General features: G+C 56.5%; 1 protein-coding gene across 2 annotated transcripts in view; it reads right to left on the bottom strand.

The window, feature by feature from the left end:
- Positions 1 to 26,380, bottom strand: part of LOC308558042 (collagen alpha-1(XVIII) chain-like) — a 76,336-nt gene extending 49,956 nt beyond the window's left edge. Inside the window, exons 1-2 of one of the 2 annotated variants that reach the window (XM_081139103.1) lie at positions 26,264 to 26,380; positions 26,061 to 26,155 (exon numbers count right to left, since the gene is read on the bottom strand). In XM_081139103.1, coding sequence (XP_080995229.1) covers positions 26,061 to 26,155; positions 26,264 to 26,274 — 106 coding nt within the window. In that variant the 5' untranslated portion in view covers positions 26,275 to 26,380. The remainder of the gene's footprint in view (positions 1 to 26,060; positions 26,156 to 26,263) is intronic. The other variant, XM_081139104.1, reaches the window with a different exon arrangement.
- Between the last annotated feature and the right edge of the window lie 708 nt (positions 26,381 to 27,088).

Genomic DNA, 27,088 nt, shown 5'->3' with positions numbered 1-27,088 from the left:
TGGCAGGCCTTGGCCAGGGAGGGCAGGAGGGTCCCAGCAGCACACAGGACCCCACCCCCCCCCAAAAAACTCGGCTCCACTGCTGAGCTGGGCTTCTAAGGGCTGGGGCTAAGAGGCAGCAAGCAGAGAAGAAGGGGACTGGCCAAGACATTAAGCGTGAACAGACCGGTTAGGTTTAAGAGGCTGGCGGGTTGCTCATTAACTGTGTTTACTGGAGGCTGGAGGGCTGGCTCACGTACCAGATTCCCAAGGGGAGGGTGTTTGGAGCAGCTGACCTGCTCAGCTCCCACTAGTGACAACTGCACTCCAGTCTGGTTAGGGTCATGGGTCGAGCACCTCCCATGTGCCAACACCCCAAATCCCCAACACCCCTAAGCTGAAAAGGGCAGGCTGGACCAGGATATAGTTGGGGGACCCCAGGCCCCACTCTGATCATGGACCACCACATGGACGGCGCCCAGTCCTGCTCCTCCCTCACTTCCAGCCACACAGCAGGTATCTAGAAATTGCTGTTACCACTGAGAACACAAGGGGCATGGAGGTCACCCAGCACATATGGGTGTTTACCTATGGACACAGAGGGAGGGGACCCACAGTGCTACATCAGTAAAGCCCCCTGACATCTACTGGCACCTGGCCCGGGCAGACAGAGGCCCTGCTGCCTTCACGAATTCCAGGCTGGCGCAACTTGCAGGTGCCACACTCCGGGGCCTGAGCCACGGCCAGTCAAGGCAGGAAACCGATGCCCGGAGGCTGCAGCTGCCCTCCTTAATCTCATGTCCACCCAAATCCTCAAATGCCCCAAAGGGTACTTCTTCAACAGCAGGACCCTCACTCACTTCACAGGGCCATGCCCTGGGGAGGGGGAGGGATGCAGAGTCTGCCCAACCGACAGAGGGCAGGGGTGAGCATGCCACTCTAGGTTTAGACACAACAGAAACTAGCCTTGGGCTTGGCCCTCCCCAGGCCTGAGTGCCAGCCCTACAGGGTTCTGTGGGGTAGGGGGTGGATGAGGGGGGTGCCCAGGCCAGGCACTGTGGAACCCGGAGCTCCCCTGCACTGCTGGGTCCACATCATGCCACAGGGATCTGGGAGGGCCTCAGAAAGTGCTGGAAACTGCAGCAGGTTGAATGGTGGCCCTAAAAAGAGTTGCCTAAACCCATGGGTCGTGTAAACATGACCCTCTCAGGAAAAAAGGTCTTTGTGGGTACAACTAGTTAAGGATCTTGAGGTGAGATCATCCTGAGTGAGCTCTGAATCCAATGACAAGCGTCCTTAGAACAAAAAGGAGAAGTCACATGATGATGAAAGCAGAGACTGGACTGACGAGGCCCAAACCAGGGATGCCTGAAGCCACAGAAGCTGGAAGAGGCAGGAAGGACCCTCCCCTAGAGCCCCTGGAGGAAGCCTGGCACTGCGACACTTTGATTGCAGCTTCTGGCCTCTAGAACTGAGAGAATAAATTTTTGCCGTTTTGGGAATCCCGTGTGGGGTAACTGCAACGGCAGCCCAGGGAACTTACAGGGATGCTAAGGACAGGTGGGAGCAGAACAGGGGCTGAGTTGGATGGGCAAGGGAGAGAGCAGCAGAGCCCACCCAGCATGTAAGGCTTTCCCAAACAGACGGGGCCACCGACCCCAAGACCTGACCACTGGCAGGGCTGGCTGCCTCATCTGCAGTGGAAACAGCCCTTGTCTGGGCCCCAGGTGTACTGGGTACATGATCATTTGTAAGAGGTGAGGCTGAGGGAGGAGAGCAAAGGCCCAGTGGCCACCAACGCCAACCTGGCCCTCCTGAGGATGACCCATGGAACACAGCACTGGAGACAGCCACCTGTGGCAATGTCCGGCAAGAGAATCGGACTCAGTGTCTTCACAGCTGCCCCTCGTAATCCACCTAGGCCCCCTGATGGAGTTCCAATGCCACAGCGGCCTCTATTGGGAAGTGGCCTCCATCACTGCTGACTCGCTTCACGAGACGGTGACCTCATATACATGGACCCTTGATGCCCGCTTGGGGTCAGTGCAACGTGCCCATGTGGGGACCATCTCCATGAGCCAAAAAGTCAGGTGCACTTCACAGCCTCTGGTCTTTCCATAACCTCCCCCAGCCCCAAGGAGTGGCACCGGCTTGGAGGAGGGAATCAACTAACTCCTCCCAGTGTCCCAGGAATTTGGTCAGGATGGTAAGCTGGTGCCAGAACAGTCAGGAACAGACATCTGCAGCCCAAGCTCTGCCTCTCCTTCTCCACCTCCCAGGCATCCAGGAACAGCTGCCCACCAGCACCAGCCCTGCACGTCCCTGCTCCCTGCCCTGTCACACAGCTGGTGACATGGACGGGGCAGAGGGAACAGGGAAGCAGGGCTACCAGCTAGCCAGGGACTCAGCTTGCTTTCACAGGAAGCCACCCAGACACACTTCAGTCTACCCTTCTCCAGTTTTCACTTCTGGCTGAAGAGACAACTGGAGGCCATGATTCCCTTCGCAGGCTCACACCCAGCACAGCACGCGGGGTGCTCAGTTTACACGTAGGGAGGGTCCTTCAAATGCCAGGCTCTGTGCTGTCCCTTCAAATCCTGAGCCACACTCGTTTCAGGTGTCCAAACATGTCAGAAACCAGAGGAAGGTCATGTTGAATGTGACCAGGTTTGCAAACGCTGATGCTATCCATATTGCGGGTGGAAGACACCCTAGGTCCCGCAAGGTGAGACAGGCTGTCATGTTGGCATCTCACCACCAGGGGGAGTCACACACCCGTGATTTCTAACCCAGGCTCGGTGTTCCCCTGGGAAAAATGTACTTCCAAAGTTCACTTTTGTTCTTCACTTGGTCAGATTTCTTTAAATTATAAAAGCAATGCACATGTTGTAACACATAAAGTCCTAGGAAGTAAGGTTAATAACCCCCAGGTCCCACGGCCCAGGGACCTCTGCCTACTCGAAGCCTCCGTCACTCAGGACTGCCCAGGCCACCGAGGGCTGCGCCATACGGGTGAGCGGAACTCAGCTCTGTCCCTATGCCAGTGGTCCTGTCAGAGCAGGTGTGTTTCCTCCCCTGGGCTTTGTCCAGCTGGGTCACTCTAAGTGATGCTGAGTTGCTGTACTAACAGGTGGGTGCTTGGATTCCAAGAGCACAGCTTCCCAAAATGCAGTCACCAGTTCAACAGGATGAAATCTCAGAAAGTGAGTAATAGAGAGGGTGCAGTCACCTCCAACAAGGAGGCCTGATCACAAGTCCCAGTGCACAAAAGCAGCCCCTCCTCACTGCCCACTGGTAGGAAGTGGTGCTTCCGTGTTTTTCATTTCCTCTGTGTGGACATTGGCATGGGCTGGGTTGTTGCATGTGAAAGGAACCAGAGGGCAGAATAGTGCCCCGGCCCAGAAGTCCACATCCTACTCCATAAGGTTATGTTACCTGGCAAAGGAGAATTAAGGTTGCAGGTGGATGAAGGTTGCTGCTAACCAGCTGACCTTAAATAAAGAGATTTTTCTGGATTATCTGGATGCGCCCATTGTACTCACAAAGGTCCCAGGAAGGGGAAGAGGGAGGTGGAAGAGCCAGAACCAAGACTCAGCTGGTCACTGCTGGCTGTGAAGCTGGACGAGGGGCCACAAGCCAAGGAAAGTGGGGGTTTCCCCCCAAAGCTGGACAAGGCCAGGAAACAGACTCCCCCAGAGCCTCCCGGGGAACCAGCCCTGCCGACATCTAGATTTCAGCCCAAGGAGGCCACCTCAGTCTTCTGACCTCCAGACTCTAAGAGGATAAATCTGTGCTGTTTTAAGGCACTAATTTTGTGGTCACTTGTTACAGGGGCCCCAGGACACACACACACCCTGCACCTCCTGCCTTTCCTCAGGTGGGGCCTTCACTTCTGATTGCCGGCACCTTCATCTTCTCATCCAAGGGCCCCCTTCTCCATCCTCACCCCGATATTTCAGGGGCTCCGTTGGCGGCTCTTGTCAAGACACCCTGTTTTCAGAGCACACGCTTCCTCCTGGTTTGTCTTCATTTTTCTGCCACACTGAACATTTTCATTCTGCAGTCAATCCCTCCGACCAATCCCAAGTTCTGAGGGCCCTGTTGTGTCCCCCCAAAGCCACTGGATGATCCCCTAAACAGCAGCTTAACGTGTTCAGTTTCTTTTCAACAGTTGGACCTTCAAGGCCACTGTCTCTCAAACTGTGGGCATGGACCAATTTCCCCTCATCGCTGTGGCAAACACTTTCGGAAAACACAATAAAAATGTCACTATGATGCTGGATGGCTATAAACAGCTTAAAACAGGAATTGTGACTCTCTGTGCCCACCTCAGCACAGACGGGAACAACGCTGTGTGGACACTCTGGCCCCCAACTGCTCTCAGGAGCAGTGGGTCAGCGTCTGGAATTCACTTTTATGTCCTGTCACAGCGGGTGTCTAATCTGTGTTCTTCCAGCTGCTCGGACAACCCTGTGAGTGCCAATGAACAAGGAAACTGCTTTCCACGAGAACGATGGCATCTCAGGTAATGCACGCGACTGTGCAGCTGGGGTGGGCCAGGCGCCCGCCATCCTGAGTGGCCAGTAACCGAGGGGCCACTGGAGGGCCCATCGTAAACAGGGCCTCGGGTAGGCTCAAACCCTGAGGCCCCCCTCCCTTTCGTGGGGAAAAGCTGCCGTGAAAACCAGCCCCACCTGCCCCACAGACAGGCCCAAGACCTGGACAAGGCAGAGAGAGGGCTGCCTGGCAAGGCCGGCAGAAAGGAAGGAGACGTTGGCAAGAGTGCCTGGAAAACGTGTGCCCGCCCCTACTCAGTCAGTGGCAGCTCTGGGAGCCCCACCTGGGAATGTGTGTGTTAGACGTGTGTGTGAGACTGGATGGGACTGTGACTGCGAGTTACAGAGTGTGAGAGGGAGGGAGTGTGAGAGTAGGTGACACACCCCATCTCCAGAGCTCAGGCACGTGAACCAGCCCAAACCTCGGAGGGACAGTGACACCCGCTGGTGGGAGCCATGGGGGTTGGACACTCGGGGGGCAGTCCATGAGTCCTCACTGCCCCTTCCTGTCTGCAGCCTGGGTAGCTCCGTCCTTGGCCTCAGCCCAGCCAGCATCCAACATCCAACAAAGCCGACCTTTTCACCTAATTAAAAGCCCATCTTGTTCCAGATAAAAGCTGGAAATGGATATTCCATTAAGCTTTAAAATCACAAGAAATGTGGTCTGCAGGAAGTTATAAATATGAGCACTGATTCCTCTGAAGACAGGCTGGTTTTACAGGGGCGCCAGGCACAGCCCCTCTTCATACCGGCCCAGTTCAAGGGGGAAGCTCCCCCTCAGCGCAGCTGGACGGCGGCCCGGACAGAGGCGGCGGCTTCCCAGCCCCGTCCCACAGGAGGAAGGCGCGGGCACGGTCCCCCCTCCCAGAGGGCCGGGGTCACTTCTAAATGAGGTCCCACCTCATGGGCTAAAGACATGACTGTTGAAAGTGTCACCCAGGAGGACGTTTCACTGAAGAGACAGAAGAGGTGAGAGCACCCAAGGCAGGATTTTAGATGGGTTCCCCTCGAAACTTTTTTCTGAGAGGACACTGTCTACAAGGACCCCGAATCACCCCAGCCCCAGGCCAGACCTGACACCTTCACCCCGTAGGAACCTCTTCGGTGGCCTTAGCCCCGCTCCATCGGCTCCACTGCGCCAGCTCACACCCACCGGGACCCCTGGGCAGCATGAGGCAGCGCCCCGTCTCTCCCCAGCTGCCAGCCGACGCCCTCGCGCTCACCCAAACCCACTGGGCGACAGTCACATGGTGAGGAAGAGGGCGCTGGCAGAAGGCTGGAGTTGCAAATCCAGTCTCTCATTCCCTCTGGGGTTCTTCTCCGAGCTGACTGTAAATGTAGTGGACCCGCCCTGCTTACAGATGCCACAGAGTCTAGAACCGCTGCCAGTCACCAGCAGACCGAGGAAAGTCCCATCTGCAGCTGAGAAGGAGCAAACTCTCTGCTGGGCAGCGTCCGCCACAGCCAGGCTTCTGGGCTGAGAGCAGAGGTTTCAGAGCCCCCACCTCTGTCCCTGTGGAAGTCACCTTGCCGCCCTGCTTCGGTGTCAAAGTACAGAGATGCTGTTGTACCCCCCAGTCCTCCTGCAAAGGTGCCATGTTACCTTTTGGTTTCCAGAGAGCTTGCCCATGGGCCTGAGGGTCCCTGAGAGGCTCGCCAACATTACCTGGCACCTGTCCCCCAGCTAAACGCTCCTCAGCACCACCACGACATCTTCACAGTACCTCCTGTAGCCGGAGCTCTTGTGAGCCCATTTGCAAGAAAGAAAAACTGAGATGCAGAGAAGACACAGGACCCAATAGAATGGCACAGCCGGCCAGAGGCGCAGGTTGTCGGGGTAAAGGAAGCAGCCACTGAGGCACACAGGGAGCCAGGACTCAGGAATGCATCCTGCTATGGCCCCTCACAGGGTCCCCAACCTGTTCTTGCAGGAGGCACTTTGGTCGAAAGGGTGTGCGAGGGGCCTGCCTGAGCAGTTCCCGCCCCTTCTCAGCCCCCAGCACCACCCAGGGCAGCGCCCAGCCCAGCCGTGTACCTTCATCTCCAGAATGGGACCAGGACAGTCCCATCCACGTGTGCTGGGTATCAAGAACCTAGTATTTGGAAGTCTTTTAAGAATGTACCTATAAAAATAAAGATTTTTTTTCCTTTAATCTTAAGATTGAATGAAATATTCCTTCCCATCATCCAAACTTCCTCCTGATATCTGAGCAAACAACAGTTTCTTTCTCCTTACTCTTCTCTAATACTTAGGGGTCAAAAGAAATTAAACATTAAAGAGAGTCTGTGACCCCTTTCAAAACGAAACTGTTGTGATTATTTTCTTAGGCTAAACTATTATGTTGTCTCAAAGAGGATTAACATCTGTGCGATCACTGTTTTTCTCTGGTACCTATTTGGAGTTTTCTCAGGCATTACAGGAAAAGGGGACCATGAGGGTGCCCTGGAGGAGGCATTTCTCGGGGTCACCGTGACAGCACACTTGGCATAACTCCGGAAGTCCGGTGGGCAGATGAGGGGGGTGTTCTGACAAGTGAAGCAATGAGCAAGCTCCAGGCAGGAGGGGACTGAGCAGGTCCCAAGTCCCAAGTCCTGTCTTCACAGTGAGGAGACCTCAGGGGCATGGGCATGGGAGAGATGTCAACCAAGTGACCTATTCCAGAGTCTTGAGGATGACAGGCAGGAGCAGAGACGTCCCAAATGCAGCAGGACCTCAGAGGGCTGCCGGGGAGCCCAGCCTGTGGGGAGCCCATTGCTCTGCCCATGGGATGGGCTGATCCTCCGCCAAGCCCAAAAGAGGCCTTTGGGGGTGCTCCTCTCCAGGGTCCCAGGTGGAGGTGACCCATCTACCCCAAGATGTCCTCCCAGCCAGAGGCTGCGTCCCTCAGCCCAGGGCAGGTCCAGATGCTGAGGAGGCACCTGGCCCTTGGTAAGTCTTTACACCATTCACACCTGACTGCAACTTGACTGGACCAAGTTGCCAGAAGACATGAAGGCTGGGGTCCCCTAGGCCATCTGTAAATACCTCCCTGTGGACCACAGAGCCAGCTGGGCATGGCTCAGGATGCTCGCACACCTCCCCTTCCTCCACGGCCCACGTCTGCCCCAGCCGGCCCAGTCCTCACCTACCCCCACTAGTCCTGGGTCTGGGTCTGAAATGGTCTCAAGTACAAATATTGAGAGCCACAGAGAGCAGCTGGGGGTCCTCCTGGGGCCTTGGGGAGAAATTTATAGGGTCTGGAAATGTACCTAGGACAGCAACTGGGGCCTTGAGGATGTCATCATCTAGGGGCATCAAAACCCCCCTCTCCCATGTCATCAGGGTCTGGCCTCCTCTGCACCCAGTGGCTGCTGTGTTGGGGGGGTCCTGCCCACCTAACTCCCCCTGGTTGTGAGCAATGGCAGGTGGGTGGACCCAGGACTCCAGCACTGTCCCCGCACACAATAGGTGCTTAAGGGAGGTCTCTGCAAACACCTCCCTGTGGAGGGAAGGGGGAGAGACCAGCTAGAGCTCTGTTCTGTCTCAGGCCCCCTCCCAGGCCAATCTGACAGCCCAGATAAGCTGTTATGATTGGAATGTGACCTCCCCGGATGTCAGACCCCAACCCTGCAAATAAATCACCTGCAAGACAAATGACCAGGCGCCTGCTGGACAGCAGACTGCGAGGGCATGCCTGTTACCCACACGTTCCTGTTCGTTCCTTTAGATACCCCCACCCCCACCCGAAACCCTGAGTCACCCACAGACCTGCCATGTGCGTGAGGTGACCATGGAACGACTGGTGGGCCTCATGACTCCAGCTCCCTGGGCTGGCCTGTCCCTGATAAGGGCTTGCTGATGAAAGGGCTGGGGCTGGGGCTGGGGGCTTCTGCCGGAAATCTGCCCAGCCAGATAAAAGGCCTCTCGGGGTGGTCTTTGCCTAAAAATGAAAGCAAACTCACCAGAGGAACCAGAAGACCAGAGGCCAGGACCAGCCCTCTCCACATTCCTGAGTTTTCATGAGCTTAGGCAGCCACTCACATTCTCTACCCGCCTTTGTAACTGGACCCAGGGTCACCAAGAGTGACCCTGAGCCTATCCTGGGTGGGCCCAGCCATTCTGGGCAGTGGTCAAGGGGGCCCACCTAAAACCTCCTCCCTGGCAACCAGGCAGGTGGCTGAGGGCCTCAGGGTGTCGGGAGGGCCCCCCTTCCTGCCATGTTAATCCTTTCAAGCAGCCTGCCCTGCCAGAGGGCAAAGGGACCCACCATAGGGAGTCACAGCACATGCATGGATACCACCAAGACCCCCAGGTCCCAACCCCCACTTCACGACATACACTCCCCGCCCCTGCACCAGTGTAGGACGAGCCAGGAGCAGATGGCCCAGGGACCCGCAGCTGAGGGTCACATAGCAGCCGTGACCAACTCACAAAGGACGCTGAAGCAGCAGCTGAGGCGGGTAAACGGACACAGAGGGAATGTGTCTATACATAACCACCAATTAGACAGCCATTGACGGTAACCGCACAGAAGGACCTGCAGCCCGAGGGGCACCTACCTCTTTCTCTACCTGCCCGGTGTCCTGGGTCACCTGCTCAAAAGCCACAGCGCCAGTCTAGAGATGTTTCCTTTACATAAGAATTGTTTTAAAAGTTAAGAAATTTACAGTGGAGTATTACTCAGCCAGGAAAAGGAGTGAAGCACTGACACAGGCTACGACATGGATGGACCTGGGACACATGATGCTCAGGGACAGATGCCAGACCCTGACATCCCATTTATGTGAAATGCCCAGAGCAGACAAATCCCCAGAGACAGAAGCAGGTCAGTGGCTGCCAGGTGCTGGGGGAGGGGAGGGAGGGGCTGACTGATAACCGGCAGTGCTTCAGAGTTGAGAAAGTTCTGGAACTAGAGGTAGGATGGTTGGATAACGTTAATATTCTAAAGGTACCTGTATTGTTTGCCTTAAAATGGTTAATGTTTTGCTGTGTGAATTTTACCCCAATGAAAAGGAATCCGATTGTTCCCTGCTCAAGGAGAGGGAGCACAGAATGCACACGGAAACCACCCCCTCATGTCCTGGAGTCTCCTGACCTCCAGTCCCCCACCCCTGGCCAGCTTGTCACCACCTGTACCCAGTGGGCTGAGGGTGGTCACCCACTGTGCAGCACATCCAAGGTAAACAGCCTCCCTCACCCACTAACTTCTCAAGCCCTGAGGGCACCTGGGCCCTAACCCCTTGCAGCAGGACAAAGGGTGCCTATGGAGGGATAGGAAGGGGGCAGTCAGTAGTTAGAAGGGCTGCATGGAGGAGGTGGCATGAGCACGTCCACCCACCTTGGCTCCAACCAGGATACCTGGTGTCCCAGTTCCCTGGAGGATTTGGAGAAGCTGCCAGGAAGCAGCTGGGAAGCAGCCTTCGCTGTAGAGGAGCAGGAGCCACTGGAGGCCCCAAGGCTGTGAGTCATAGCTCCTGGGCTCCTCCTTAGTCAGAGCTGTTAGTCAGACCTGAGCTCATGGCCCAGGTGCCAGCCCAAATTCCTGAGTCCAATCCCTGAGGCCTCACCTTGTTCTGTCAGCCCCAAAGCAGCAGCAGCAGCAGTAGCAGGCTCAGCGTTCCCCAAGCTGACTGCCAGGAAGTCAGAGCCAACAGTCTACTGAGCACAGAAATCAGAACCCAGAGGCTGAAGGGTTTCAGGATGGTAACCCTGAAGCGCTGGGTGCTCAGGGCCGGTGGGACCCCACTGTCCAGCAGAGGAGCTGATGCGCCAAACCCCAGGTCCGGAGAACAAGAGCCAATATCATCCACATGCTAATAACTGAGCCCAACCTCAGCACAAAGGCCCTGCAGCCCGGGCGGCCTCCCAGAGCCTCCTACCAGGCTAAGGATGGTGGTGTCCTGACACGCAGCGGTGAGGTCAGGGCTGATGGGCGAGGGGCAGGAGGGGGCCTGCCCAGCAGGCGGAGTCCGACCCACAGGCTCAGCACCCTCGCCAAGCAGCATCCCAGCCAGAGCCTGGGGTGGAGGGGATGGGATACCTCTTGGGACTGCCAGTGAGTGGAAGGGGGCCCTGCATCTGCCTCCTGGGGTCTGCACCCAAAAGTGACTGGGGTGACAGCAGGGAGGGGAACCAGGTCATGAGTCCTCTCTGGGAACATTGTGCTCACATAGGAAACAAGGGGCAGTGGGCAGTGAAGACACAAGTGATGCACAAGCTCTGAGGATATGAGACAGGGAGGAAACATCCAAACATAAGCACAACTTGGCTGTTCCCAGCTCAGGCCACCCGGTAGTCACACTAGTCCAGGTGCTGCAGTTGACCCGGCCCTGTATAAATGCTCCAAAGGAGGCCCAGTTTAACACACACAGAAGCACACACATGCACACCACACCACACACATGTACACACACATGCACAAACATGCCCACACACACAGTCTTTGCAAGGAGGGAAGTTCTGTTCTCTCAGAACCCTCGGTAGCAGGGCTGAGCTACCCATGTGCTCAGAGGACATCTGGTTTAGAGTGGTCACCCCCCAAACCTCTGCTCAGCGCTGTGCTGCTCACAGCCACTTGAAGCTCCTTCCACCACTGGGACCCTGAGTGAGTCTCAGTAACTCCTGAGGTCTGGGGTCCTCCCATGCCCCCGGCAGCCAGCAGCCCTGGGACCACCTGACACTGCAGGGAGGAAGGACACAGGTGGCTGTGGACAATCATCGGGGTGAAAATGAAGTCATTCTTCCAGAAAACGGGGGGCGGGGGGCTGATCCGGCCGGTTAATGTTTGGCCAAACCTGAGCTAACTAACTCAGCATCAGCCTGGGTGACTTACGGCCAGGGCCCCACAGCAGGGACAGGGAGAAAGTGCCAACCTGGGCTGACCCTACAGAGACAGGGGCTCGAAGAATGAGGCTGACTCACTGTCTTGAGTGAAGGCAAATGGCCACACTCCCCCAACAGAGGCAGTCACCCACGCTGGTCTGTGCACTCGGACTTGACTGCCTATGGTCCTGTCCCCACTTGGGAAACTCCCGGGGGCGGCAGCTCCCACATCTTTCTCTCTTCAAGTCACCTGACCACATTCTGGGAGGGAAAAAGGAAGGGACCGAAACTCTCAAAGGCACCCAGGCTAGCAAGCGTTAACTAGATGGCACCAGGACCCAGATGACACCCAAACATAAGCCACCATGCTCAGTCCCGAGCCCCAACTTGAGCTCCCCTCAGATAAGGAGAAGGCAGCAGTGACAGCTGGTCACACCATAAGGACACCTAAAGCCTCTTGGTTCTTCAAAGAACTACTCCCAGGCTAGAGGAGGCTCCCTCACAGAACAGCGGTCTCCCAGGGACAATGCCGGCTCTCACTTGGCCAGTGAGCATTCACTGTGCCCCGGAAAGTGTGGGCCCTTCCTGCTCCCACCTGGCCTCGGGCCTCATGACCATTATGAACGGCTGATGACCAGCATCCACCTGGCAGCTGGCAGGGGGGCAGGCCAAATTGTAAAGGAGGTCTCTCTGCCTGGCTTCCCACATCCCTTTTGTATTCCTGCAATTCCATACCGACCACCTTCAAAACCCACCCAGGGAGACCCTCATGACCTAGAGGTGCGGGAATGCCTCTGCATCCCTACTACCTGCCACTAAAGCCGGTGGCCTGTGCCCCTTGGACAGTCATTTGAAGCAGGGGACTGACGACACCTCTGGCCTAAATCATAAGTCTTTCATAAACCCTCATTCAAAAGTCCCTCCATCCATCCATTGGGAAGCATTTATTGAGCCCCTGCTGTAAGCCTGGCCCCCTAGGTACCAGGAGGCTGCAGTCCCTGCCAGGGAAGATGACTCCGCTAACCCAGGGCACCAGGCAGGCAGAGGAAAGACCAGAACCTGGAGCAGAGGGTGCAGGTGCCAGGTCCAAGGGGTGGAGGGGTTTGCCAGGCAGGGTAGAGGTTCATGAAGCAAATGCAATCTCAAATCAGAGTTTGAAACAGGAGGGAGTCCCTCTAGGGATGGGCCTGCCCAGCACCCCTTGGAATACCACCCACAGTCTCTCTCCCAGGCCACAGAGACGCAGATAGGGAATTTGGGGTGGCAGGTGGGAAGGGTCTGCAGACTCTTCCCTCTAGGTTGGACAAGTGACCAGCGAAGAAACCTCTGGCTGGGCTCCCTAGAGGGGCCTAGGGCCTGCGACCCCAACAGCACCTCCAAGGACAGGCAGGTGAGGTCAGGAGCAGAGGAAGAAGAGGTCACCCCGATAGGGGGGAGGTGATGGGGGCCAAAGAGCATGGGAGGAAGCTGAGTTCAGGAGGAAGGGGAGCGTGCAGGGGGGTAGGGGGGCTACACAGTAGCCTCTGAGCCAATTCTTGGGGTGCGGGTCCTACTCCAGTTAAACCTCAAGGTGGGCTTGGGTGATTGTGTCTGTGTGTTAGGGCATGTGTACGTCAGCGTGTGTGAGCATGGCTGTGTGAGTGTGTGTAAGCATGTTGGGATGGGGGTGGTGGGAACCACCACCAAACTGCGAATAAAGGGAGCAGTGGCCCCAAGTTGAATGTCAGGGGCTCCGCAGTACCTGCCTGCACACATAGTAGGTTGCAAGTGCTCAGAGATCCCAAAGGTGCAGTTATCCCCGAGAAGACCCTGCAGAAAATGTTTACTTATGTGGTACACTTGCTGTCTCCTGTGGAGCTGGTCCCTGGGCCTTGGTGTCAGGATCTAAAAGGCCCTGCTCCCCTACATCCTTAATTCCTGGGAGTTTGCAAGACAGAGTCTCCCTATAAGGAAGGCACCAAGAGTACATGGCCGACCTTAAAATAATCTAAGCTTGGTTTACCTGCTGCGCCTCTATGTCTCCGGTGCAGGTGGGAAGCAGAGAAGGAAGGGCCTGTGGGAGCGGCCACATGATTTGCAGAGGTTTCCCGATCAGATGAAGAGCAGGACAAGCAAGAAAAGGAGAACCTAGCTTCTCATATTCAGTGGTTTTTCATGACGCTAACTGCCAATGATTCCTCTAAGGGCAGAGGGGTCTGGCAGGTGGGCAGAGGGGCACCACCCCCTTACTTTCAGGAGGGAGGGGAGGCTGTGTGCTCAGCTATGTTCTGCACCCATTTCAGACCTCCCGTGGGCAGAATGAGGGCAGCAAATGACAGAGCCAGGACACAAGGGAGTGTGAGAGGAACTTGACTGATGCCTCCCCAAAACAGCTGTCAGTCGGAGGAGGCGCTGGGGAACTCCTGAAGCTGTCTGCCAGGCTAGTAAGAAGGGGGGAGCACTTGTTACTAATCAACCCCCAGCTTCCACTCACTGGGGCCTCCTTCCCCCCTTCCAATTGCTACAACCCGTGACCATCACTCCTACTGCTCCACCCAGCTGGATGGCAGCTCTGCCTCCGGGGTCCCTTTGCAGGAGACACTAAGCGCAGGATTAAAATTTTGGCAAAGCTTGCAAACGCTTCAGGGACACAGTCTGATCTGGCCCAGAACCCATCAGTCTGCCAGTCTGTCCAGCGGGAGACCACAGGGTGCTGAGCGGGATACCCACAGGCAGCAACTAACCTAACACAGTAGGAACCAGTGTAGATGCCACTGCAGAACCCGTGGGGAGCCCGTCTGGAGCTGCAGGGACACACGTCTTCCAGCTTGGGGGGGCACATGGGTAAGGAGCTCAGATGGGGCATTAGCCAAGTGCCCTTCTTGCCCTTTCCAGTAAAAGGCAGGAATGTGTGGCAGGGCTGATGGAACTGGGCTGGGGAGCAGGGCCTGCACTCAGCCACACAGAGCTTCCAGCAGACTCTGAGGCTCCCCTCATGCATGGCCTTGGCCACCCAATCCCCCGCCCAGGGTCCCAGGAGCTGTGGCTCCTTCTCTGCTCGAATCCTGCACCACTGTCTCTTGGTGACCATGCTGCCTTCCCTGCCCACACCCCACTGCTGGCCCCAGAAGGTTCCAGAGAGCAGGAGGAGTGGGGCCCCCACTCTCAGAGGGCCTCGGGAATGCCAGCCCCCCACCAGCCATAATCCTGTTGCCAGGATACAGGCCCAGGAAGAAACGGAATCCTGCTGGATTAGTGTCTAGACAGCACGACCTTTCCTCTCCTTCTCTAGAAATAATTGGGACCCAAATCGTCAGGCATCATGAACTGATAGCATGAATAAAGGAGGAGGTTGTTTGCAGTGCCTCGTGGGGACATTCCTGCAGCGAGAGGGCCATCCACTACCTGCTCTGGGGTGCCGTGTGAACGGAGCCCAAGACTTCAAGCTGTGCTCAGGCAGGGCACAAAGGGGCTTTCATCCCAGGGGACCTCCCGTCTTCAATTGGCGATGAAAGAACTCACAGATACTGGCTCCCCAGTGCCCCTCACACCCACAGGGAGGTGCCCATTAACTCTGTGCTGCCCATGCTCCCTGCAGGCTGGGGTGCAGGGACGTATGCTACAGGAGAGGGGCCTGCCAGGTGCTGCTCCGTGACAACCAGTGGCTCCCTCCATCACCTCCTGCCCCCCAGGGGCCGGTGTATGGCTCAAGTGGGCCCTGGGGGTCTGTGGGTGCCCTGAGCACATAAGAACCTGTCCCCATAAGTGTCTTGGCCCGAGACTGTGCTATTTGTCCAATTTCATTTTTCTCCAGAAGCTACCTTTTATTTTTCTTTCCACCCATAAAAGCATCCAAACAATTTCTCAGAACCACCTAGGCCCCGCCTCCTAGCCGAGTAACAGACTAATAACCAGTATTTGAAAACTAGAGCTGTGAGCTAGGTTTGGAGGGTGGCCTTTGGGAAGGGAGAGAGGCCATGTGTCCTGCATTGTTTGGGGTTCAAATACTAAGTGTGCTTTCCTGTTTGACTTCATAATTTCACAAAATAAAATTATCTGAAAAGTCATGAAAATTGCACAATACAACCAGGTGGACCCAGATCCCTTCTCTCAATGCAGTGCCCAGCAAAGGCTCTGGGGGGTCGGCCCACCTGTCCTTAGGACCAGCCTCTCTGACACCCACCCACCTTGGTCTCTCCCACATGCTGTGGGCTCCACCAGCATGGTGATGGGGTTTTGAGGGTGTCCACCCACATTCACCTTCTTCCTAGTTAAAGTTCTGCACCATGTCAAGTTCTGGTGATGATGGTGGTGGCAGTGGCACAATGGTGCGAATGTACTTAGTGGGCAGGTGTGTGCTGCAGCTTCCAGTCCAACTACTGCTCACTAACTAGAGATGTAACAACCCAATTCATTTAGTATTTAAATCTGCTGGCTGGGACATAAACGGTAGCTAGGGTGACCAGACTACAAAGGAGGGGCTTTTGTAGCCCAGAATCACCAAGCCTCCCCTGATTTCTGAATCTGAGCAGAGAAATGCCACCCTGCCCCTCTCCCCACCCAAGACCCTGAGGTGCAGCTTTATACCCACCCTCCCAAAGTCCCCTCAGGCTCAAAAGGCCTATTTCACAAAGGACCCCGAGGTTCCCTGTGGCCGTCCTCTGGCCAGGAAGTGACCTGTCCTGCTGGGCCAGCCCTGGTGCTGTTGACCCAAGACGGGCCTAGGGAGTTGGGGGTGAGAATGAGAGCTCACTGTACCCAGAAAGCCCCTAGGAAGCCTCCAGCTCCCAAGCCCTCCCCCCGCAGCCCTCTGCACGGTGCTGCTTTCCCTGATGCCCACAGAACCAGGCTGAGCTCTTGGCCACTCGCCTGGATGTCCTCTGCTTTTGCTAAATGCGTGAGCTCTCTAAAAAGATCCCTGCATCAAAAACAGGTTAAAAATGTCCAATCTATGGAGGCAAATGACAGATGGAACTTAAAAGTCTTGAGAGCACAGCCTCCTGCATGTGACCAGCTTAACCATTTTCATAAGTAAGCCCAGTCTGGTACCAATTCCCAAGCGCCATCCCAGATAAGAGAAGGCCCATTGCAGCATCTGGATGACTGAGGGCTCACAAACACTCATCCTGGCTTATTGGCCTGTGTCACCCTTGGCAAGCACTGTGTGCTCTGTGCACCTGGTCAGCTTTACTTTATAAACTCTTTCTACAACACACTTGGGCCGTGGGCCATTTGGAACTTTCTGGGAACCTGTTTGTAGCATTTGTCTCATTCTCCAAAAATAGAAGGGTGGGTCCCTGTCTGACCTTATGGAGGGTAACACTCACCTGCCACCGTATGAAGTCCCAGGACAGCCCCCCACACCAGGGCCTGATCAATAGTCAGCACTGCAGCCGCAGGACCCTGTCCAGGCATTCTCATACCCAGGCATTCTCTCCAGTACCATCTTCAGGGACCGGGTCCTCACTCATCTGTTCTTAGTCTAACCACCTCCCTCCCTGGTTCAAGCCTCCCACCCCTCCAAGCTCACTGTGGCCCCAGGTGGCCCCTTGATGTACTGTTCCCAAAGTCATCCTGGGGCCTGAGAACAGGAGGTCCCACTGAGCTCTGAAAGGTTCTGAAGCCAGCGCCCCATCTTTAACTTATCTTAGCCCACAGCCTGGGGTGCTTGTGTGCAGGACAGGCCTCAGAGGTCAGGAAGGACATTCCAGGGTTCTTACACAGGAGGGGAGGGGGTCCCAAGGCCTTAGGACCTATCAGAGGTTCACATGGACCTGAAGCAGCACTTTACACATGAAAGGCTTTGCAGTTACCGTCATTCCACCCCTTCCAGTGACCTAATGGCACGCTGTGCAGTACTAGAGGCTTCAAAAAACACAAGTTTGCTCTCGTACAGCTCTGGAGCGAGAAGTCTAAAATCAAGGTGTCGGCAAGGCTGCTTTTCTTCCAGAGGCTCCAGGTTCTAGAATACGCCTGCACCCTCGGCTCTCAGCCCCTTCCTGCATCTTCCAGTCTCTCCCTCTGACCTCTGCCACCAACCTCTGCCATCATCAAGTCTCCTTTTCCTGACTCTAACCTTCCTGCCCCACACCAACTTATTAGAACCCTGGGATGACAGGTAGGGCCCTCCTGGGTAATTTCAGGATCCTCTCACCAGCTCAAGAGCCTGAATCACATTTGCATAGCTCTTTTGATCACCTAAGGCTCTGTGAATTAGGACACAGACAACTTTGGGGGTTGTCATTCGGCTGACCACATGTGCTATGGAAGTAGAAGTATAAACAAGGGATTTCTGTCTTGATTATTAAATGTGGGGTCATTAGGTGTCAGAATGCCAGCCCAGGGTCTGCCCTCTCACTGGTGGGTGGGGCTGTTTTCATACCCTATGCCCTTCGCTCTCCTCAAGGCCCTCAGGCTTCTGTACCCAGAGAAGGATCTGTCACGGGGCCAGGCTGGGGGTCAGGAACCACAGGGACAGTGGGCCAGGTCTGTCTAAAATGTCAGGTTTCCCCCACAATGACAGGAAAGATTGTGTTAAAATGGGTACTTTTTCCTTTCTGCTGTCTGAACCTCCCATGGCCATCTTAATTATTTTCACATTATAAGGTTATGAATTATAACATAATGATAAAGAATTCTGGCTAGATCCGAGTCCCCTAGGGATGGAGGCTCATTTTAGCCAAAAACGAAGGTCCTGGCTGCCCAAGGGGACTGCCAACCCTGGATGAAGATGGGTTCCCTTCAGTGACCTGCAGCACTATGAGGGTCAGTCTGGAGACTCGGAGAAGTGAGCAGAGTGTCAGCCTCTGAAGCAGGGCAGGAGGGCCAGGGGCCTTGGACAGACATCTGGGCTCAGAAAGGGCCTTCCTCCTCCCCCACAGGGACCAAGAGGCTCTTGAGAGACATGGGTAGGGACATGCTTGGGGTGACAGAAAGCTGTTTAGCTGAAATAATTATTTATTTTAGAAAAACTTCTCCCAGCTCCACTGATGGGCTGGCTCCACTGGGTACCCGCCTGCCTGGGACCAGAGCCCCTTCAGTCCTATCCTAGGGGATTTCCGAGGGAACCTGCCTTTTTAAAACCCTCAGACTGCATGTGAGGGAAGGAGATGTCTGAGCTAGGGGGGCATGGGGCAGAAGCAGCAGTTTGGACAGCTGGGGGGGGGGGGTGCTTCTCCTTCCTCAGGACCCAGGGATAGGTGGAGAGGACCCCAAAGGTAGGGATTAATGGCACCTTTCCTTCTTTCTGATTGGAAGTCTGATGGGACAGGTGACAGAAAGGAAGCTGAATGCTGTCCTCCAAGCTCTCCCTGACAGCACCACATCAGGCTATGTCCAGATTTACAAAGCACAGACCAGGGACAGACCTGTTTGCCGGACAGCTCCCCACCCAATCAGAGAGAACAAGAGGCCTCCTGACAGCCTTCTCGGGTGTCTCCTGACAGCCTCGTGGAATCTCAACAGGAAATTTTTTAAAAAAAACCACAGCAGCCCAGTAACCAGATCCAACAAGCAGAGGCAGGTGTGTGCTCCCTGGATCCCTGCAGCAGATGTGTGGGATGGGCATGGCCATGACGCTGCCTGGCCCAGAACACCTGGAGGACTTGGTGATGGGAGCTAGTGGGCTCCGTCCAACATATGATGTTCTCAATGGGCACAGCCCACAGCCACGTGCCAGTCATGTGAACCCATTTCCAGCTCATAGTGCACACCAGGCCCTGCCCTGATGGCTGGGTTAGAGCCTTCCCCATCGTGGTTCCCTCAGAGCCCAGTGAGGGGTGGTCAGGATGCATCCCAGGAAGCCACACCCCAGGAAGCCAACATTGGATGTGGGCTCCCTACAGTTACACCCAGGAGGAACCACCATCCTCCTCACTTCACAGATCTGAGACAGAGGCACAGGCAGGGTGAGGAACCTGCCCAAGGTCAGGGGCAGAGCTGGAATTAACTCACATTCCATCCCAAAACACAAAGTGACCAGCAAGGTGCATGCCAGCTGTAATTGTCCGCAATTTGGCGACTCCACTGTTGTTTCCTGCAAGGACCAGTTCCACTCCACACCCACAAAGACAGAGTAAAGATCATGGCTGACGTGTAGTGCGTGCCCCCCACACACACTGCTCACCAGCCTTGCACACTTTCACTCACGGAATCCTCACTACCCCTCATCATCCCTGCAATACGAGGAGCCCAGCCGAGGGTCCCCGAGCTGGGCTTATCACTCGTGTCCCACCTCTTAGGAAGAGGCCATAAAAATGAAAGAAAAACAACAACTCCATGCTTTAAGGAACAACACACCCCCTATTGAAGGCCGACCACAAACCAGAAAACTATGCAAAACCTGCCATTGCAGAGATGACGCCATGAGCAGACGGAAGTCCTCGAGGAATGACAGCACGCCCAGAGCAGACGTCAGGACCAGGGAGAACCTCAATGGCCAGTTAACACATTAGAACATCGCTTCATTAATGAGTGAAAATGCATAAAATACTTTAAGTGGTGTTTTTCATCTGTCAAATTAGCAAGATGTTCAAAGTGATAGTGCCCAGATCACCAGGGAAAGCAGAGTGTACATTAACCATGCCCAATCGGAGGGATGTCCCCCAAGGTCCCCAGCCACAGCCCCTACACTCAGCCCCAACACTGGCTAAGGGGGCTCCCAAGGTTAGGAGAGTGAGGACCCAAAGTGCTCGGTGAAATCCAGACCCCACAGTGGATGCACTTGGCCCACCCAGGAGGTAACGACCTACACTGTCTCCCTCATCCTTCCCTCACTGCAGGGCCCCGATGGGAGAAACTCTGGTGGTCCCCTGCCTGTCCTTTGGGGCAGGCAGGGCACCTTGCACCTAGAAGGTGCTCAATCACGCGCACAGGCAACATGAAGTCAATGGCCAGATGGACAAAGAGGTCACATGATGGGACTCACCCTGCCAGACCCAGCAGGGAAACCAGCCAGGCCTCACCCACCATGTCCCAGCCCTAGACCAGCCAGGAGGCGAAAGTAAGGCCTTCAATAATGCTGGCCCTGACATCTGGCCTCTTCAGCCCTGGCTGACCTCCATGGGCCAACAGGGCAAAGGGACCTCAGAGGAAGACAGGGCCAGCTCAGATGGTGTCCTTCCTCTCCCAAGTCCACTGGGTGAGCTGGGTCTCTGCTGGCTGGCTGGCTGGCTGGTCTGCTGAGAGTCCTGGGGCATCACCTCTTCTCCTCTCATATCCCTGCCCTCCCCAACAGCACAGGGAAGGACCACTCTTGCCCTTACATTGTCAAAGCAGCAGCATCCACGTGAACCACCTGATTTCTCCAAACATGCAGTCCCCTGGAGTCTAAATGTTAGCGTGGAGAAAAACTCTCCCTTCACCCGGGAGGCCAAGGGGCACCTGGATTCGGGTCTTTACCAAGGCCATTGGGCCTCCAGCAGCTGAATCGGCTGCTCTTCTAGAGCCCTCACACTCCCAGAAGCTTGCTTTGGATGGTGGGTGCCACAACGAGATTAATGGATACGGAGATGTGCCCTCCCGGCACTGCTTCCTCACCAGCTCCAGTCACCACAAAATAGAGGGGCGCCTCTCGCATTCACGGAGAACAGCCCACGCCAGCAGGTTCTCTACATACAGGAGGCTCAGCTGCCAATGCCTATCTGTCTCAAAGATTTCTGAACTTGGATTCAAAACAGAGGCCAAACTGTGGCTAATTGTGAATCTACTCAAAGGAACCACGCAAAACATAAAAATGAGTACTTCAGACCAAAATTAATGAAAGACTGAATGAATAAAAAATTAACTAGCACATGATATCTGCAGACTTTCAGTCCAGGCTCCACCAAAAGCAGTCAATCAATCCATCAATAGGACATGGTGTCTGGAGTCTAGTCACCAGCCCTGCCTCTACAACCCATCGCTGAGCTTGTTCGTCACACAGTCCCCACCCCATTACCTTTCCAACCCCATCCCCAGCCTTTGGCTCTGGTCAGATGTCTCTTCCCCGGAAATATCCTATAAAGGTCAACCCTGACCCACAGCCAGTGCCTGGGCCAACTGGACCCAGCACTGGCTCATGCCCACCACAAAATCTCCTGGTCTTCCAGAAACCAGGGGTGGTCAAAGCCCCACCAGTCACCCCAGCCCAGTGCTGGGTGCCCTTGCCCTATCCTGCCTCATCATAGATCAGCCCAGGAGTGACCCCTCCTGCCAGCGTGGAATTCCAGAAAGATGAACGGGCCTGCAAACAGGTTCTCCTTTCTGGGGCTTTCACTGAGGATAGCCAGAAAGGCCATGCTCGGGCCTGCCTGTGCCAGAGGAGCTGGGCAGGCAGGACACGCTCCTGCAGGCGCAGCGGGTGGAGCAGACACTCTGCCCTGCAGCCTCCAAATTGAATCTGACTCAGCGCATCCATGATCAAAAGCTCCTTCTGACAGCCATTCTGCATCGGCCCAGACCGCCAATCTAAAGCATCATGTGCACTATCGGCCAGCCGGCATCCCTCTTCCACCCTTTCCCAGCCCTGGGTAGTGCTAGGGAGAACAGAAAAGCACCCTGCCCACTGGGGGCTTCTTATCTCTATGAGATACACCAGATGGTGTGTGGAGACACAATGTGTGGTATACAAAGATACCTCATGTGATGTAAAGATATGATGTGTGGTATAAAACACAATGTACGTTATTACATACACTGTGTAGCTTTACAAAGTGACCACCTGCTGCTCATGCAGGGAGGAGGTGGGGGGGTGAGGAGGAGCCCCAGGTTAGGGGAGGGAACCCAGGCAGCCTGGGAGCAGGGTCAGGCACAGGTGCCCCAGGCTGTCTCAGGAGGACCCAGACCTGCGCTGAGATCCTGGCTCCTTCCCGAATTGAAGGATGGCAGGAAGGGGCTCTGGGGCCCCATGGTGCCTGGCAGAGGACTGGTCCCAGACCTAAACCATCAGGGATGACAGGCCTAGGGTCCAGAGAAGCCATGTGACCTGGCCAGGCAGGCAGTTTCCACAGGCCAGAGCCCACGGTATCTCCCCCATCTGCTCTCATTATCTTTCTGGGCCACTGTTGTCAAAATGTATCAAATTGAGTAATGTTATTATAAGCACGTCAAACCACACGTATGTTTTAATTTTCCCAATTTTCATCCCTCCCTACCAACTGCATCAAATTTCAAGGAGCTTTTACGTGTCAGGTCCTGTGATGCCCACTTTCAACCAGGCTGGTGCCTGAGGCGTTGAACAGCTGCTGCTTAGCCAGCTGTGTCCTAGTAGGAGGGGCTGCCGTCTGGGGCAGCATCGGGTTCTCACAGAAGAGAGTGTGACATCTGCAGGTGGGCCTTGGGGGAGGGGTCACTGCAGACAGAACCTGGCCCTGGGGCTGCTCATCAGTCAGGGCTGCAGCAAGGCGAGCTTGCTCAAGCCACACTCTCATGTGATCCCTGAGCCCCCATTCCAGAGGCCACCCTTCAGCTGACTGGCCCATCCCATCAGCCCTCATGCCATGAGGGATGAGGGAGAGGCTTGCTGCATGCTGAATCAGAAGACTGGGCTTTGCCCCACTTCTGTCACTGCCTCACAGAGGAAGTATCAGGATGGAGTAGGGTCTCTGACACATGCTCCAACTCCAGGCCCTGCCGGGGCTCAGTGTGCCCTGACCTCGGCAGCATGCAGGGCCTGACAGAGCCACCTTTGAGGCTGTGTGGGCAGCACCGTCCTGAGAAGCAACTGGGCCACCCCAATCCTGGACAGACAGCTGAGTAGTGGGGCATCACGGGGACTCCTCCCCCTGGGCTGCACATGGGCTGCAGCCCTGGAGCTGTTCTGGGGCAGTGCCACTGCCCACACCAGAGGGGGGCTGACATCCCACACAGGGCCCCTCCAGCTCTCCCAGGGGCCCAGAGAACTAAGCCTTTCAACAGTTTGGATGAAGAATCAGGTACTTTAGTGGACAAAGAGCACGCATGTGTGTGTGCATACCTGTGTGTACATTTATGTATGTGCATTTATGTATGTGCATGTGTATGCACATGTGTGCATGCACATTTATATGTGCGTGCACATGTGTATTTTTTAAGGTGAATCCAGGGCGGGCGGGGCAGGGCTCTCCCGGAGCCCCATGTGCACTCTATTTGGAGTCAGTTTCTGGATGCAGTCGGTTTTGCTCCTTCTAGGTTTCCTTGCCCAGGGCTTTCCCCCCTCTCCTTCTTTTAAAGGAAAACAGGAGTACCCTGAAAAACAAGTTTTGCTGAAATTCAAAACTATCATAGAGGTCCCACTCCTGAACCCTGAAGACTCCCCAGCCGGTGAGCTCTGGTGACAGCTTTACCTAGAAGCAGGCCAGCCTGGGATAAGACCTTTTTCCCATCAGCTTAGGTCCACGATGACAGACACACCAGCAACACGGGGCAGTAGGGTCTTGGCTGTGTCTTACAAGCCCAATCTGGAAGCTCCCCCAAGAAGTGGGCGGGTGCAGGGAGCTGACAGAGCCTGATGCCGAGGACACATGTGGGAGAGGCCTGAGACAAGATGCCTCAGAGACAAGGCTGGACACTTTCCTGTGCCTCAGCCTGGACTCTGACTCACAAACACCTCCCAGGGTCAAAGGCCATTTTACAACCAGTGAGTCCACACACTTCCACCAGCAACTGGGATGCAGGCAGCACTGAACCTCCAGAGTCATCAACACTGTTCAGCCTCCCCCCTTCTGCCAGGCTTCCGGTCAGGGGGGAAATGCATGAAATGCCACTCAAGAACATCAGAATCACAAAGACCAATCCTTGCACAAAACAGCAAGAATTTTCTGTGTCTGTGTGTCAAGCGCAGGATAGAGACTTGGGAAAATGCATCATTTCTGGTCAGAAAAAAAAGTACAAATCAGCAAACTGGGCCTAGAATGATTTTTAAGGGTTTCTCAAACAAATTGAGCCCCTGCTAAATCAGGATTTCACACAGGTTAGTTCTTCTTTGGTACCACCTACAGGGGGCAATTATCATCCCAATTCAAGGGGACTTGGTCTCAGCAGGGTATGAAACCTGTGTCTTCCCAGCGGGGGGGGGGGGGGGGGGGGGGGCAGCACACAGACCCCACTGAGCCTACTTCCTGCATTAACCTCCAGGTTCAGAAAGAGCTGCATCCCGCTAGCCAGGGTGGAAGAGGCCTTCCTTCCTTCCTTCCTTCCTTCCTTCCTTCCTTCCTTCCTCCCTCCCTCCCTCCCTCCCTCCCTCCCTTCCTTCCGAGGAAACACTATTCTTCCAACCTCCAGTGTCTTCACTTTTCTCCCTGTTACTGATTATAAATGAGGGCTTAGGCTTCCAAATTCCTGCTCCAGCAAGGAGTTTGGTCCTGTGGGTGTCCATGTTCCTTGGTAAGCTGAGGGAACAGCCCCTGAAGCCCTGACTAGCCACCCCAAGTGGCCCCGAGCCTTCCCTAAGAACTCAGGGCCCTGATCATGTAAGGACAAACTTCCCCCAAGTGCCCCCTGGAGTGAATGCGTTATCAGCTATCCACAAGCAGGTGCTTTTGGAAGATGTTTACGAGGTGCTATTAAAAAGGTCTGCACTGCTATTTAACCTAAGCCGGTTGGAAACAATGAAACAAATTATTACTTCTCTCTCCCGCAGAATGACTTCCCTCCAATCAGGGCCCTCCTCCCTCAACAGCTGTGACGAGCGTGTGTGGTGCTTCGGTGGTGACCAGCTACTGTCTCCTGCTTCCACTGGAACCAGGAGGAGCCGGCTGACAAATGTCTCCGCACAGCATCCTAGTTTTACCGGTGACCAAACTGGGGTCCAGCATCCCCCCCACCTGCGACACCGCCTCCTCCCGGGCCATTGTTGGGCCTGTCGGGAAGAGGGCCTGGCAGCCGCGTGGTCAGGAACGGGGTCCCAGGAGCTGGTGGCTGAGGGAGTTTGAACGCGGCTGAACGGCGCCCTCGGCACAGTTGGCGGCGCACGCGGGAAAAGCGGCGGGTGCAGCCAAACGACGGACTTCTGCGCATTGTTCGCCGAAGGCTCAGCAGCATCAAAGGGGACCGCGCGCAACCCGACACCGCAGCGACCGCAGGGACAGAGGCCTGGCGGCCCCGGCGGCGCACAAAGGCTGGCCCTGGGGAACCAGGACAGTTTTGCCTCAACAGGTTGGAAACTAAGTGGTTTCGCTCCGAACTGCACTGTCTTCCCCGGAGACCGGCCAGCCCCCGCGGACGGTCACTCCCGGGGCCCAGGGGCGAAACCCACTGAGGCCGCTCAGGAGCTGAGAGGGACGAGGCCAGTGACCGCGACACGGGAGGGCGGGCAGTGGATGCCCGGGCGTCTCCAGAGCCACCGCGCGTGTAACAACTGCCACCACGACCACAGCCCTGGCCCCTCGGTGGCCCTCGGTGGCCCTCGTCCAGCAGAGCGGACCCCCGAGCGCACCAACCTCCCCGCGGAGTCGCCGAAGTTTGATCACGACTCGAGGGACTCGCGGCGCTATGGGCCCACACCGCTCCAGCCCACTCCCTGGATCCTGCGGTGCGCGGGGGTGGCGCGAACCCCTTTAGCCGAAGAATGAATGACCAGCGCGGGACACTCGGAACACCGACCCCACCCTGTTCCTCCACCTGCCTCCCGCGGTCCACCAGTGCGCGTGGGCAGAGCCGGGGCCGCCTCCTGGGACCGAAGCCGAGATGGGTTGGAGGTGCGGAGGTCGGCACCGCCGGAGACCCGCACAAAGCGCCGGGGCGCGGGAGGCCTGAAGCGCGTACTTTCGAGTCCCCGCTGTTCTTACCTGGCTCGGTCGAGGCCGCGCGAACCCCGAAGAGCAGGACCAAAAGTACGAGCATGTCCAGGAGGCGCCGCGGTAGCGGCCGCAGCGAGGGCCACCTGCAGACGACATACCACAGGTCAGCTCCCCGTGCGCGTCCCCTGCCCGCTCGCCCGCCCAGGCGACCCCGCCGCCCCTGCCCGCCCCTCGGCCCCAGAGGTCCACACCTCGGCGCCATGCTCTGCCGGCCCGACGGTCTGCGCGACGGTCTGCGCCGCGGATCCTGCGCCCTCCCCGGCGGTGCGCCCGCTCGGCCCCCGCGCTCCGGCCGCTGCCCGGACGCGCAGGGGGCGGGGCGGGGGCGGGGCGGGGCCAGTAGGGGGCGGGGCGCGGGGTTACTGACCGAGGGGGTGGGGGGCGGGGCGTTGGGGCTGGAAAGCAGCGCCTGGGCGTCGGGCTGAACCCCAGGGTGGGCTGGGCTGGGGCTGCGGCCCGGGCCCAGGGACGAACCCGCTCACAGAGAGGTGACCGGCCGCTTCCTCCTGTCCAAGCATCCTCGCGCGGGAGCGTGGGGTGTTTCCTCCCCACCTCCCAGCCCCAGGGTGCATGGTCCACCCACGCCCCCGTCCCGGGAGACAGCTACTCCTGCAAATGCCCGAGGCGGCACTTGGGGTCCGGGCTCCCAGCCCCGGGCAAGGTCCGGGCAGACGCAACCAGCCCGGATTTTATTCGGGAATGTGTCTTCCCCGGCCCCCGGAGGAGTCATCCTCAGGCCCTGAATCCGGTGGGAGCAGCGGGAAGACGAGATTGAACAAAGACGTTTATCACTGGGGACAATGGATAAAGGGAGAGGAAGCTGGGCTCCTCCTGCCCAGCCTCGTGGACGCATTAGCTGCTTGGTGGTGGCGCACTCAGCCTCGCCGCCTGGGCAGGCTCGGGCCCAGGACAATAGCTCTCCCCAGGCTCCGCTCCCCACGCTGCGCCCACCGCCACCTCCTGCAACCCCTCGAGAAGGACGTCCTTGTGCCCCACGAAGCCTCAGGTGGCCGTCC

The sequence above is a fragment of the Miniopterus schreibersii genome (genome assembly GCF_964146895.1).
Source record: "Miniopterus schreibersii genome assembly, chromosome: 5".
NCBI lineage: Eukaryota > Metazoa > Chordata > Mammalia > Chiroptera > Miniopteridae > Miniopterus > Miniopterus schreibersii.
This window is presented reverse-complemented; position numbering and strand designations above follow the sequence as displayed.